The sequence below is a fragment of the Pygoscelis adeliae genome, unplaced genomic scaffold (genome assembly GCF_000699105.1).
Source record: "Pygoscelis adeliae isolate BGI_AS28 unplaced genomic scaffold, ASM69910v1 Scaffold226, whole genome shotgun sequence".
NCBI lineage: Eukaryota > Metazoa > Chordata > Aves > Sphenisciformes > Spheniscidae > Pygoscelis > Pygoscelis adeliae.
Genome location: NW_008824983.1, coordinates 534,225 through 548,570, shown reverse-complemented (window position 1 = coordinate 548,570; position 14,346 = coordinate 534,225). Strand labels below are relative to the sequence as shown.

The 14,346-nt window shown below is 41.4% G+C and overlaps 1 protein-coding gene across 1 annotated transcript in view; it reads left to right on the top strand.

Moving 5' to 3' along the window:
- The first annotated feature begins 10,185 nt into the window (after nt 1-10,185).
- The window catches only part of WIPF3 (WAS/WASL interacting protein family, member 3), an 8,262-nt gene continuing 4,101 nt past the window's right edge, over nt 10,186-14,346 (top strand). The window contains exons 1-4 of the mRNA XM_009325746.1: nt 10,186-10,298; nt 11,763-11,895; nt 12,555-12,683; nt 14,202-14,327. Of these exons, the coding sequence (XP_009324021.1) occupies nt 10,278-10,298; nt 11,763-11,895; nt 12,555-12,683; nt 14,202-14,327 (409 nt within the window). The 5' untranslated portion in view covers nt 10,186-10,277. The remainder of the gene's footprint in view (nt 10,299-11,762; nt 11,896-12,554; nt 12,684-14,201; nt 14,328-14,346) is intronic.

Sequence of the window (14,346 nt, the reverse complement as noted above, 5' to 3'; positions counted from 1 at the left end):
TTGCAAGGCAATACTAAAGTGATTTGGAGATGGTATTTAAGGCATGCTACAGCCACCTGTGTCCAACAGCTGAAAAGCTACTGGCTGTTAGAGAGTACTTAAAACAAAGTGGATTTTTCAGGAGGGAATGGTAGGGTGTCTGGAATAGCAGATGTAGGTGGCTAAGTCAAAATGTAAATATAGCTAATTGAATTAATTGAGCATGTCTTCAAATGCCTGCCTTCTGGGGGTCATAGATAAAGATGAGAGGAATGAGTAGGCAGAATAAAACTGTGCCCCAAAGTATTTTCTGGCACTAGCTTACAGAATTCAGACCTTTTTCTTTCCCTTTTCCCCTCCACCCTAATAAAGGAAACTTCGAAAGGAGGCGTTAGGATGTCTGTCCTACAGCTCTTTCAATTTTATAGGCATATGTGTATCACATAGGGTGGGGTTTTTCATAGTTGTTTGTTGTTCGGGGTTGGTTTTTTTTTAAAAGCTTTCTGCTCCTGAAAAGCTTTTTATTCCCCCTCTATTTCTTTTACCCCTTTTGCCTTTTAGTTTGGCATATGAGGCATTCTGGTTAGTTTTGGTTTGTCATATTTCCCAGAGTACCATACCACCACTGAGACTGATTAAAAATTTTCTCCGCTTAATCTCCCAAGAGAGGATCAAGAGAGAATTCTGCTTTGATGAACTACGTTCAGTTTTTACGTGCAGTGGAGGCTGCTCACCGCTGTGCAGCCTTTGTCTGTACATTTTAATTCCTAATGTTATGATCAGTTGTCACCTATTAAAATGTTAATATTGAAGGAAGTGTGTATGTGTAGCAGCCCTGCTGGGTTGTGCCTTATTCAGAGAAGATGTTTGTTTAATGATTCATATGTTTGTGGAGTTTAAGAAAATACTTCTATTCTCTTTAGAATTGGTATTATTAAAGTCTTAGCATAGAAATTAACCCCCAAAAAATCACAATGGATCAAATGATTAAAGCCAGTAAAGTAGCACCAGGAGTTTATTTGCCTTATTGGCATACTAAAAACTAGGAGAGTAGGAGAAGAAAGGAATATGCTTACCTTGGTGACAGAAATTTAAAACTTGAAATAATGGTGAATGCTAGACTAGCATGTAGATTAATCTTAATGATTACTGCATTCTTATTTAGTTTAAAAAAAAGAAAAGAAATAGAATTTCTGTTGTAGATAAACATGTCAGTGTTTACCAAGTTTGTTATTCTGACCTTATTTTCTATTCTTGTAATAAAAAAAACTCAGAAGAGCAATTCCTCGTGGTATAACACTGTGATAAATGCATAATTTACACAGAGGTTGGATTTCCAATGTTAAGGAAAACATCGGCTGATAGTTTTCCTTGGGGGGATGGTCTCTTTTCCCCTCCTTCATGCAGTTGTTGGAATACAAACCTTGTTGAGCTGTTTTCCCCAACCTTCCCGAGAAATTCAGAGCTACAGTGCTTATCTGAAGTTGTGTGGGAGTTGGCTTTGCTCCTATGACATTTAGTACTACTGTTCTTTGGAAGGAGAAAAAACAACATATGTAAAACAGCTTGGATGAAGATACTGATGATATATGGTATTTTGATTTGGTCTTACCAAATATAATATGAGAAAGAGAATGTGCGCATATAAGTGTGTGTGTATGCATAAATGTGTGTGTATGCCTGCTAATTACTGTAAAAATGAAGGTAATTTCTCAAATTTTAATTCAGACCCCTGGGCGTGCAAGCATAACACTGAAAGCTTAACAGAATCATGCATAGTGCCAATTACAAAATATTTAGGAATGTGTTTATTAAAATTTTATGCAAGCTGTGAGTAAGATGAGATTTAGTACTTTGTCATGAAGTCCCTAGGTCAGGAGATATTAAATCATAATATTTATTGCTGCTAGGTAAAACATACTGGAGCAAGAGAGAGTGTGGGCTTGGTAATCTTGTTGATGACTGGCCATCATACAGGCTGTGCTAAGGGCTGGGCAAGGTGCAGCTGAAATTTTTGGGAATGCTTTGTTCCAACCAAAATAAAGGATCTGATTTATAGTGTTTTAATAATGTATCACATCTCACACCAGTCTGCTTTCACAAAGAAGTGAGAGGCAATTATGCAGAAAAAAATGCTGTGTCTTTGTGTGGTTTATTTGACTTAATTTTCAGATAGTGGAAAATGTGGGATCGCATAGCTATGGCATCTCGAAGTGTTGCCGCTGTAGCCTTCTACTCTTGTAGCGAACAAATACAGAAAGGGTAAGTGGGAGCTATGAAAGGTGGGGAAGATGTAAAGAAAACGTAAATACTAGGTTGGCATTGCTCTGTGTGTTTCATCTGGACAGGTACAGGGGCATGTACTGCCTATATTCATATGTGCTAATCTTGAATGCTTTACTTGAGATCTCTTGGGTCACCACTTCTAATGTATTTTGGTGGTGAGTTCTGTTTTGCAGGTTTCTTCATGATGTCATGTGTTGTGCATGTTGTCTGAATGGAATGGAAAGCATTTAAATTTATTTTTCTTATTCTTGCTGTCTGTTTTTGATCTGTATAATTTTCCATATAGAAGTATGGAAATTGCAGTGTGTCGCAGAGGTACCAGCTGTAAATGATATAGCCCAGGTACTAGAAGCAGCCTAGCTGCAGAGAGCTAGCAGGTTAATTTGCCATTCTAATCACACGGTAATACTGCCCTGAAAAAATCAGTACCCCATCTGTAGTGTATGCAGTGGCTACACATTAAATTCCATCTGTCAATTAATATTACACTTGTAGCCTTTTAATTAAAAGAGAATGCAGAATTATAGTGGTACTTGAGTTGGACTTCTCTGCGTGGCTGGAAGGTGACATTGCAAGGAATGTGAGTTTCTCACTATTCTATCTTGGGCTGACCATAAGTTTGCATGGATGCAAAAAGGTGTTTCAGAACGATCGGTAGCTTCTATGCAGGCAACTGGGTAGGAGAAACGGCCTAGCGTTCTTAGAACAGAGTGAGATTAAATTGTGCTACCTGTAGGTGGTCACATGTTGAATATTTTGTTATCACTACTCATAATAGCCCTTGTGATTCTGGGGACCCTGCTGTGGTAGACAGAATAAACAGCGGTAGTGTCACCGGCTCCCACGGCAGTATTTTCAGCCTTGTGCTGTTTGACATGTTCACTGCAGTGCCAGGGCCTCGGGTTTCCTTGGTTTATGTAAGAATTTTCACTTCTGTTTTCATTGATGCAGAGGAAAGCTTGGGAATTTGAATCCCCAAAATTCAGAAATCAGAAGGTGAAGTTCAAAATTATTTTTTGAAGCCAGTCTCGGGGTATTTTTGATATCTGACTTGTGATCTTTCTAAACTGCTGGGAAACAATTTTAGAGTCGTTTTGAATTTATACTGCCTCCATTTTGGTGGCTTCTGTTACTGTATATTTTCTTTTAGTGAAAGAACAGCCAGAATTTATGTTTAAAATGTGGGTGTCAGTAAGTTAAATACCCACAGAAAAGCTAAATGGCTCAGCAGGTATAAATCATCATATTGATTCTGTTGCATTTTTGCATTTGGGTACAAAAATTCAGCAACCCACATCGGAAAACTTTAAGTACACCCTTGTTAATAAGCCCACTGCTCGTTTCTAACAGCAGGAGCAATTGAACCTTTAAGTATACAAGATTTTACATTGTTTGATGGAGTGGTACTAACATAAAATGAAGAGGGTTTTATTGGGTGCAGTGGCGTTGATTGCTGGTGGTGTTTGAAATGAGCGCTGGAATATAGATGTGGAAGAGAGTAGCTCCTGCTATGCTATTTTTTTATCGTTTGTTCCCTGCCATTGTGCCTACTGGTACACTTCAAGCAGGTAGATGCTAGTGCAGAGCAGGCACCGTCCCTGCTAACACTGAAACGCCTCATCATTTGGGACTTGCCAGGACTAGGCGGTGGCTAAAAGGCCGGGAAGCGATCTGTAACAACTTTTGCACAGTACTTCCCTTGCTAGAAGTTGATGAACAAGGCTGGTGTAGACACAGCCTATCTAAGTACACACATTGCTCGATGACCTTTTCAACCCAGCAGGTTCAGATTGCAGAACTTTGTGCGATGGAGGCTGAGATCATGGTTAATCATTATTGAGCTGGGTGTAGATGGAATTGTGAAACGCTGGTCCTGTCATTCTCGTGAAACAATGACTTCATTAGCTGCCAGGAAGCTATTTGGCAGGTCCCCTCATGTGGGTTCCCTCAGAAAAAGTGTTGGCTGGAGAACGACCCCTCGCATGGGAAGCGTTTGAAGCTCAGCTTGCTAGAAGGCTGAGAGATCGCCGTGTTTACCCAGGTAGACCAAGTGCCAAGAATTAATTAGCTTCATCCTATGCTACACAGCAGAAACACAAGAAGCGGCTCTGATCTTGCGACTGACTGTGCAGGTGGAGTCTTGCACCATGGCGAGGTTCCCCATAATTAAAAAGCTTTAAATCACAGGTCGGGGCTCTATTGTGAATAGATGAACCAAAACTTGCACGTACCAGATCTTGCAAGCTTCTTTATAAACGAACATTTAAAATACTTAAAATAAAAGAAATCACGTACTTTGTTGTTAAGGAAAAAATCCAACAAGTCTTAAGCTGGAAGGGGGGATTGTTTTGATTATTTTATTTTGCATTTGACAGGGCGTGAGTGAAACCACACCTGATGCATGTTTAAAGTAAATGCAGGAAGGATGACAATAGTTTTCTCTATTGTACTTCTGTTTGTGACTTGCTGGAAACTGGGCTTATTTTATTATTTTAATAAGCTCCTGCTTTTTGTTGCAATTGCATTTCTCGGCACATTCCCGGGGAGACTTTAGCTGCTGGTTTGAGAATTCTTCGTAAAAGCAATGCTCTTGCCTGCTGGGCAAACTGCTGCTGCTGCAAATACAAAACCGTGAATTCTTGGCATAATTCTAATCTAGTAACAGTGGATTGATCTTGGGAAAACAAGTTCCTCTGGGGTTTCAGATTTCATGTTGGGCTACAAATGCATAGATGACTTTTATAATCCTATGCTATGTCAAGGAAGACATACTGGCTAGCTTACACTGAGATTTCTGGTCATCTCCCATATTCTACCTTGTTCCAAAACAACTTCATTCTTTTAATAAAAAATTATGACATTGTAGTTTGTTTCAATGTTCTGGCATCTTACTGTCAGTATTTTTTTTTTTTCTGTCAGTTCTGCTTTTGAAAATGATGCAGTCTTTTAAGAGTCGAATTCATTTAAATACCTTAGACCTGATGCTTACAGGGGTCTCCTTATGGAACACTTGTGGTCAGCAGCTTGTGGTTACGCTGAAGGACGTTATGGAGTAAGTTGCTCGCAAGCAGGTCTCCCCTGTTCTTAGTCCACTCTTTTTCATCAGCAGTGTTCCCAGAAGGGGATTTTAGCAGGATATTGCCCCTTACGGCCCCTTACTCTATGTCTGTGCCCTTCAAGACTGTTGTGAGCACCAGCCCTGTGCCTGGCTTTCCTTCAAGGGAAAGCTTTATGGCTGGATGGGGACCCAGTCATCACCTCTCCCTCCATGCTCTCCTACTTGGAGAGCCTTGCTATGCCATATGGGCGGTGAGAACACTCATCATCCTTCCTCAGATGATTTACCAACCCCAAACAAGCTGTGTTTTCCTCTCGATATTCTTAGCCATCTCTACCATGACGCACGTACAGCATTACACAGCTAGCTTCACCTTTATTGTCCTCTTTCCTGAACAATCCATATTTGTCTACACCAGGATTCCAGTTATTGTTAATATAGGAATAATATTTGGGGGTTTTTGTTATATTTCCAGTTGTTCAGGCTCTTCCTTGATGCTTTGCATGTCCTTGAATTAAGATTTAGATGTTTCAGTTGTCTCTCACTGTTGATGCGTGGTTTCTTCGGCCAGACGTGGCACTGTCACGTCACTGACTGCATTGCCTACACAGCTATTGCTGGTTTTGCCCTGTTTGCTGTTCTACATGCTGGTTTTAATTGTCCATTACCATGTTTGTAGACTTCTTCTTTTGCATTTCTTAGTTTAAGTTTGGTCTCTGAATCATGTCAGATTGGATGCCAGAGAAGGCCAGGACTGGCCCAGGACCTCTTGTTTTCATGAATGTGTGTCTCTGTGATCAAGCATCCCTTAGTGCTTTCTGCTCATCTTTCTTTATCCTGCTGCAACGTCTTTCCCCTTCCTTAAAAGCCAAACCTGAGGTGTTGCATGCTGCGTTGGTGAAGATCCCTTGCCTCAGCCCATGTCTGTGCAGGTTTGGCTGAGCGTGGCAGAGAAAAATAGTAAGAAAGCAAGGGTTTGTTAAGGGGTGTCCTTAAACTCTTCTTTTACTAAAATATACGCTGCGTATGCCTTCTGCCAGTATCTGTGCTTGATCTCTGCATTGCATCCTTCTTTTTGTCTAGGGGGAAAAAATTGGGCATGGGAGAGAGGAAGGGCGATTGAAACCAGTCTCACAGAAATAAATGAAATTGTCAGCAAAAGAGAGAGTTCTCTTTCTGCCCATAATAAAATACTGCATGTCAAATTGATTGATTGATTTTTAATTTTATCGGTATATGTCTCGCCAAATAGATAGTTAGGGATGAGCTAAATGTATTTTGACTTCTTTTTTGTTTTAGGTTTTTTATCTAGTGCAAATAAATAATTCTTCTACACAGCTGTATTTCCAATATTTCCTATAAAAAGTGACCAGGAAAGGGAATCTACTGTGATGATACAATTCATTACATGTTAGGGGTATAAATACTCAGTACTGTAAGTTCTCTGAAATAAAAGAGAATGTAGTGCCTTTGGATGGAATTGTGCTTTATTTTATCGTTCTTATGGCTCCTACCTATTATAGAGCTGGAGTACTGGATCCTCTTTTCCCAATTAGCTGATGGGTTTGTTCTGAAACAAAGGTCGGCGACTGCCTGGCTACTGGATTGTCCAGACGGCTGGAGGTACATTTTTGCTGCAACTGTCATGTTTATGAAGATCTACACTACCCTGAAGTATTTTGCAGATTCAGTAAAGAGCGTATTTAAAAATCAGAGTAAATATAACCCATTTATGGGGCAGTGTATGCGTCTGCTGTGACCTGAACTACCTGCCTGGAGTGCAGAGGATTTCGCCTTTTCTGTGTGCAGGGGTGCTCTTTAAAATCTGAAAGATGATAGTTAGTACTTCCCTATAATTAGTACTACTGTGAACTTTTTCAAATGCTGGTGCCTTCTGCATTTATATCGTTTTCGTATCTGAGCATGTGTACCTCTTAAATATTTTAAGTATCACAGGAACCCAGGGGGTAGGTTGATGCTCCCATCCATCTCGCAAGATTTAAAGTGATTTTCCCAAGGTGATGCAAGTATCACAGCAGTAATGTACCCAGAAATGGAGCTCATTGCCATGGATTTCAGTCCATTTTCTTTAAAAAAGTCTCTCTGATCTTAATTTGTCTGATACAGCCCAGTTTAGGGTGTTAAGATTGTGATTATTCAGGGCCAAACCTTGCGTGGTCTGTGTATACAGTGTAAACAGAGCTGTTCTGCTAAACAAAATGATTCACTTTCCCAGAACTCAAACCTGGAAGAAACTGTTACAAACCGCTGGCTGCCTCCCCGCTGCAAGGTGTATTGCGTGTCAGCAGGTGGCTCTGTGTGGGGCCCAGTGACTTCTGCTTCACAAAAAGTGCTTCTGCCGGAGAGGATCCAGCCTTGATCTGAAAACCAAGAAATCGATAACCTGCTGCCACCTGCAGCCCTTTGCTGTGGGTCACTCTGGCTGCTTCCGTACTTGCTGCTGTCTAATCGGAGCTTGTCTGGCTGTGTCTTGCATTAATTCGCCAAATGCCTGTCTCTGCTGGATTAACAGACCCCGAGTCCTCACCGTCATTTTTCCCTGTAAAGGTTTGTGTGTTGTGCAGGCCGACCACCCCTCAGATAGACTTCAGGGCTGATGGACCAGGCTGAGCTGCTAAAATCTGAACCGTTTCCTCCAGCTTGAATACCACGTTGGCTCTTGCCTGTGCATCTCCAGTTTTTCAACATAATTTTAAAGATCTGGAGACCAGAACTGAACTTGTAATTCCGTTTTTGCTCGCATTATTTTTCTGAAAGGAAAAAATACATCGGGGGAGCGTGCTATCCCTCCTTGCCACAGCACTGTGCTAGGAGGTCAGGCACGCTTGCTCGTGCACACTCACTGCTGGAGCCTGCTGACAGGTTCAGGCTTGTGGCACTCTGGATGCAGGCTTTCATTTCAGAGGTATGGCCAAAACTTTTCACCCAGCGATTTTCAGTTTTACATTTGGTTTTGGTTCCCCCCCGCCCAGTGGTGGAGGAGCACTATGTTTTGGTTTGTTGTTCTTTTCAAATGGCCTCGAGTTGCAGTGATTCGGATCGCTATGTATAACCACCATGGCATCCTCATTATTCATTTCTCTGCCAGTCTAAGCTATCACCTGCAAATTTTGAAATGTTTATTTCTATCATTGATGATTTACACTCTGGAACTTCACTCTAAATATTGTGATTCAATGGTATTTTCCTGTTTACAGGTAGTTTGGAGACCCAAAAGTAGTCAGGCAGCCCAAACATTGATCGTATGCCTTACTGAATGGCATGGCTGAGGGTGTAATTTAGGACACTGAAGACAAAAGTAGTGGAGTTTGGCGAGATGAGAAGGGAGTAGATCTCTTATGTTCAGGCTATTTACATGTGTGGTTTGTTCTGTTTCCAAGTATGTACTGAATGTGCCATTCTTTGTCTGAAATAGTAGCAGAATAACCTAACGGTTACTGAGGTACTGAGAACCCACCGTTCCCTTACCGATTCATGTCAATAAAGCATGGCATTTAATTTCACTCCGTGTTACCTGAGGCAGCTCTGGCATCTGATAAAACAAATGATCTTCTCATTCTTCTCTGCTTCCCTTCTGATTTTCATTGAAAGATGGAGACGCTTCTCTTTTTGTAAATAAATGAGGCTGCCCTGCAGACGGGGTGGTAGAAAGCAGCCTAAGAATTACTTTCTTTGTCTTGCAGCTGTTTTTCCTCTGTGACTGAAAATGTATTTGTCTTCCTGATTAAACACCTCTATTTCATGTGATCGGGATTGAACATTTGACACTCATAAGAGTTCCTGGTTTTATTTTTCTCTTGATATACAACTTACATCTTTAGTATCTGTTGCGCTATGTATTGCGGGCATAGCATACGGGGTGGTAGAAAGCAGCCTAAGAATTACTTTCTTTGTCTTGCAGCTGTTTTTCCTCTGTGACTGAAAATGTATTTGTCTTCCTGATTAAATGCCTCTATTTCATGTGATCGGGATTGAACATTTGACACTCAGAGTACCTGGTTTTATTTTTCTCTTGATACACAACTTACATCTTTAGTATCTGTTGCACTACGTATTGCGAGCATAGCATGAGTGTGAATCCCAGACTAATCTCTTAATCGAAGGAAGGTTCCTTTCCGATTGTGTATCAAAAAGCAATATGGTAAAAACACGAATTTGCAAACGCAGGACACCAGTAGATGGGTGGGTGAGATACTTACCTGGTGAAACGATTCTTGACAAGAATTGTCACCGGCCTTGGGAGTGCAGGCAGCAAACAAGAAATCCGAAGGAGCTCTGGCCGCTGTGCAACCAGGCAACACTACACCCCAGACCATCTTGACTTTGTAATGGAAAAAGAGAATCCGTATCAAGCTACTCGGCAGCTAATCAATCACCTGAGTCCACCAGGCTGGGCATGGAAGATCGTATCTCTTATGTACACGAGGAGGAAGAAGAAACAGCTGGGGCGTGGGATGGAGTTGTGCTTGAAGTAAGGGCATCTATCGTAAGAGAAAGGCAGCTTGTTACGCTGCGTTATGGGCCTGCAGAATGGTGTTTCTGCTTTTTTATGCTACAAATTGTGAACAAATTAATATATTAGCCATGTTAAAGTGATACCATGGCATGGGTCACTCGCAAATATAAGTTGCCGCAAGTAGGGTATTTTAGCCTAACAGCTGTTCGAGTATCGAGACCGTATATTCCAATAGCCTACCTGCTCAGAGAAGTGGATCGGGGAGATGAAGTGGACAGCTGGCATAATATATGGACACTTGAACCCAGAAATGAAAACACAGCTGCTGGATCTAATTTTAAACATAGGTCTTGATCAGATCCCTCTAGATCCTGGTTGTCCTGCTACAGCAAAGTCATTACTGGGAGTAGAGAGGCGTGAAGTTCAAGATACTGGTAAAAAGCTTTTGTGAGAAGGGGAGTCACCCTTGTTCCAGTTATGGTATTTCCATTTTTCACAGTAAGTATTGTCAACTTACGGAAAATGTGAGTGGAAATAGTTTCTGGCTGGTGCATGGTCTAACGCTGCTTACACAGGCAGCTTTTCTGGGTTGTTGTCACGGGCAGTGGGACTTGCTGTCCTGAAAGCACAAGGGCAGGCAGCGCTGCTTCAAATTAGGAAACCATGTAACAAAGTGGGTTTTTTCCTAATATTTTTAAATAATACATGGTTACAGTATCAGTCACAAGATTATAATTCTGAGTTTTTACATCAGGTGTCAGGAATGCAGCTGGCATTAGCAGCGATCTGGAGTGCCATCTAGTGGGGCTCTGCAAATCTAGCTTGCTTGCTTTTTTTTTTTTTTTTTTAGCAAGTACAAAAATAACCACAAGTAATATCGTACCGGTATAATTCTTCATTTAGGATTCGCAAGTAAGACATTTTATTAATTCAGCAGCTGGTTAAGTATTTTCAAGTGTCTGTTTTGCTTTCAGAATGCTATTACCAAGTTGGGCTTTTTGTTTTAAAGTGTGACAATACTGTTCTGCTTTATTATTATGATGATGCTAAAATTAAGGGCTATGGAAACATTTCTGGTATTCGCTCTCTTTAGGAAGTTAGCTAACCTACGGGAATTTGCAGTAGATGTCGAAACATGAAGCACACTGCTCCTCTGACATGAAGATTCCCCTCTGTTAGGCCACTCTGTTAACCACGTGATAGGTTTAGAAATAACAGCCTTGCTAGTTTCTATCTGCTTCAGAAACGTGAAAAGTCCAAACTCTTTAAAGATTTGATTTTTTTTTTTTAAATAACAGGAAACTTGATGAAATAAGAATAAAGAATAAAAATATCATTTGGTTTTATTACAAAACTTTAAACTACAACCTGACTTTACGTTTGCAGACCTTGGTTAGGCTAGAAAAGTTACTAAAATATTAATTGTATTGTTCTAAAGACAGTCTACTTAAACTGGTGTAAATCTGCAATACAGAGAGACAGTCTAAATCAGTTAATGATCCCATTGAAATATTAAGCGCGGTGTGCATTTATCTGACTTTTTTCCTAAGGCAAAGTGGATAAAACAAAGATGTTTATTCTAAGGTGGCATATAAAATCTTTGTTGTAAAGCATTGTAAATAGCATGAAAATTGCTAATGAGAGAGGCAGTCAGAGCCGGAATTGTGGGGCAGAGACCGTAAATGGCCAAGCAAGAGGTCACATTGCATTTAAGCATGCCCCCCAATTTCCTTTCAACAGTATTAGCACAGCTAGTATTAGATTTGTGTTACATTTAAACTTTCAGCTTTCCTGCCTCCTACACAACTGAATGCTGTTCTTGTTGATTCGACTCAAAGGCTCTGAAATGACAGCTGCCAAGGACGGCTTGTTTCAAATCCTCTATCCCACGTTTGCTTATGTGTCCTTTCTAAGCACGCATTTTTGTCTGTACCTCCCATCTAATGTTCTTACTGTCAACAGGCAAGTTCAGAGGTACCAAAATTGCGAAAGGAAGACCAAAAAGCACGAAACGCGCTGTTAGCTGATATCCAGCAGGGAACTCGCTTAAGAAAAGTGACTCAAATCAATGACCGCAGTGCACCACAGATTGAAAGTAAGTATGTGCTTCTGAGTAAGGTCCCTGGGTGAGCTTTGCTGAAGCCTCAGTTGTGGAGGTCAGCTGGACGGTTTTCAAACTGAAGGGCGGGTTTGAAGTTCAGCAAAGGTCTGCATCTTCATATGGCTTTAGGACACAGAGCAAGGAGAGTTCAGTTTTCTAAACTTGCATCCTGCTCCGAGATCAACAACTACTAACGCTTAATTATAAGTCCGTAACTGGATATCACTTCAACAGGCATTCCTTGTCCCAAAAAAATCACGAATGATGAAATCCTTAAGAGTTGCTCAATAAAATAATTGTTTAAGTAGGAATTGTTGGCTCTGGCAGAAGAATACTTTTTACATCTTTTTACCAGATAAAAAGAACAAAAAATGCCAAAAAAACCTGGAAGCATAAATTTAATGTTGTCTAACGCAACTTCTTGTTGGTGTAATTACTGATGTGAGATTAAAAAGCACCAGAGGGTGCTGTGCTCCAAGATGGGGTCAGAGAGTAATGGTAGTTTACTGTATTAACAGTAACTCTCCTCGCTGAGCCTGCTTAGAGGGAAAAGTCTGGTCATGGCTATGTTTGTTGGTGCCAAGTCTTAGCAGCCTGAGGGCAGGATGAAATTACTTTCTGATACAGCCTGTTTTTTTGGTTCTTTTTAACAGAACCCAAAGGAACTAACAGAGATGGAGTTAATCCAGCCATTAATAAAGGCAGCTCTCAGCAGCCTCTGGGAGGCTTATTTGCCGGTGGCTTTCCTGTTCTCAGACCAGCAGGCCAGAGGGACGTGCCGGGTAAGGGCTTCATTTGTATGAAAGAATAGCTGGGGGGAACTGTGATTTGGGATAAAAGTACTTTGGGGTTAGCTTTAGTGATTGATTTTTGTTGTTTTTTTCTGAACCCTCAGTTCATCATGTGACCATGGAGGGCTCAATTAATAATGTGCTTGAAATCACCTTTCTAAATCTCAGGTGCCTTATTCCTTAAAATGTAAATAATAAGCTATCTCTTTCCTACTGGGTAGGAAAGAGATTGAATAGATTGTACAGAGTTTTAATGGAGCCTTTTTACATCAGTTTAATGAAAACTTTTAATTGTGCCTCGAATAGAGTATTGAAATCTGAGCTTATCAACTTCAGCACAAATGGCAAAGAAGTCGCATTTCCTTCCCTCCATTAGTGTCTATTTCTGTGGTATTACAGGCTTGTGTGTTACTTTAAGACTTAAGACTTTTCCCCTCTGGATTTTATGAAGTACAGCTTTGATTCAGCAAGGTAGTTTATTGACCTGAGAAAGGTTATTGTTGCTTCACAAAGACAGGAGGAAGGCACATGTGGGAGCCCTACTGTTGCTTTCACCTCAAGAAGTGCCAGCATCAGAGGGGTGACTTTTAGAGTGACAGCAATGGCCTCTGGTGCCTGCTCAGGCAGCACAGAGCAAAGTAGGCATTTGCAGGGAAAGACAGAACTTGGCTCTACCTGCAGGTTTCTTTTTTTCCTGGAAGGCAAGCCCAAGATGTGCGGCACTGCTCATGACCGGGCTTCCTCACGTAGCTTCAGCTGCAGCAGCTACTTCGAGTTGTTCTTAAAACTATGACCATGCCTATCAGACTGTGCGAATACAGAATGAGATGCCTTTTTTGACATCTTGCTTTGTGAAATCCTTGGTATTTACTCAGCCAAATACATTTTGTAAGGTCAAGACTCTTTGGGCATTTGCTGTTGAAAAGGAAACATTTGCACCTGTGCCCTCCGGAAAGCCTTTGAGGCACTACTTGTAAGAACTTTTTTTATCCCCGAGATTGAGATTTATGTAACATTTGTGTGAATTTTTTAATTTTAAGCAAGTACTTAACTTCAAGGATGCAAGCTGATGCGTGTCAATCTACTTGTGTTCTCTGAGGCCTTTACACTAGGACTCTCGGTTCCTCCAAGCAGGCGGCTCATCCATGTTCAGCGGGCGGTACTAGGCAGACGAGGCTGATTGGAAGGACCCCAGGCCTCTGCAGAAAAGCACCTTCTCTTTAAACTATTTCATTTTGCAGAAACGGAGGAACAGGGAGGGGAACAGGGTCCCTTAGCAGGTCATCATATAACTAAGCAGAGTCCCTGTTGCCCACTGGAACACATCACCTCCCAAGCCCCATTACACCAGGGGCAACCTGTCAAGATATGAGATGTTTTGGTAGAATTAGTTTCATCGCTCTGGGTAACCACTGGGGAGGGAAAGATGAATAGCTTGCTCTTTGCGCTGTTTTATCTGATGAGTGGAAACGAAATCCTGATGTATAATGTGCGATACCTGTTTTTCAGCTGGGAGGTCTGGGCAGCTTCCTGGAGTCCGAGCAGCGGTTCCCAAGCCCTCTGCCCCACCAAACAGCAGCGCTGCAAAGCCAAGCAGTAACTCCTCGCATCCAGCTGAAGGCCCAAGGGCAGCTGGCCCACCAGAGCCTCCCAG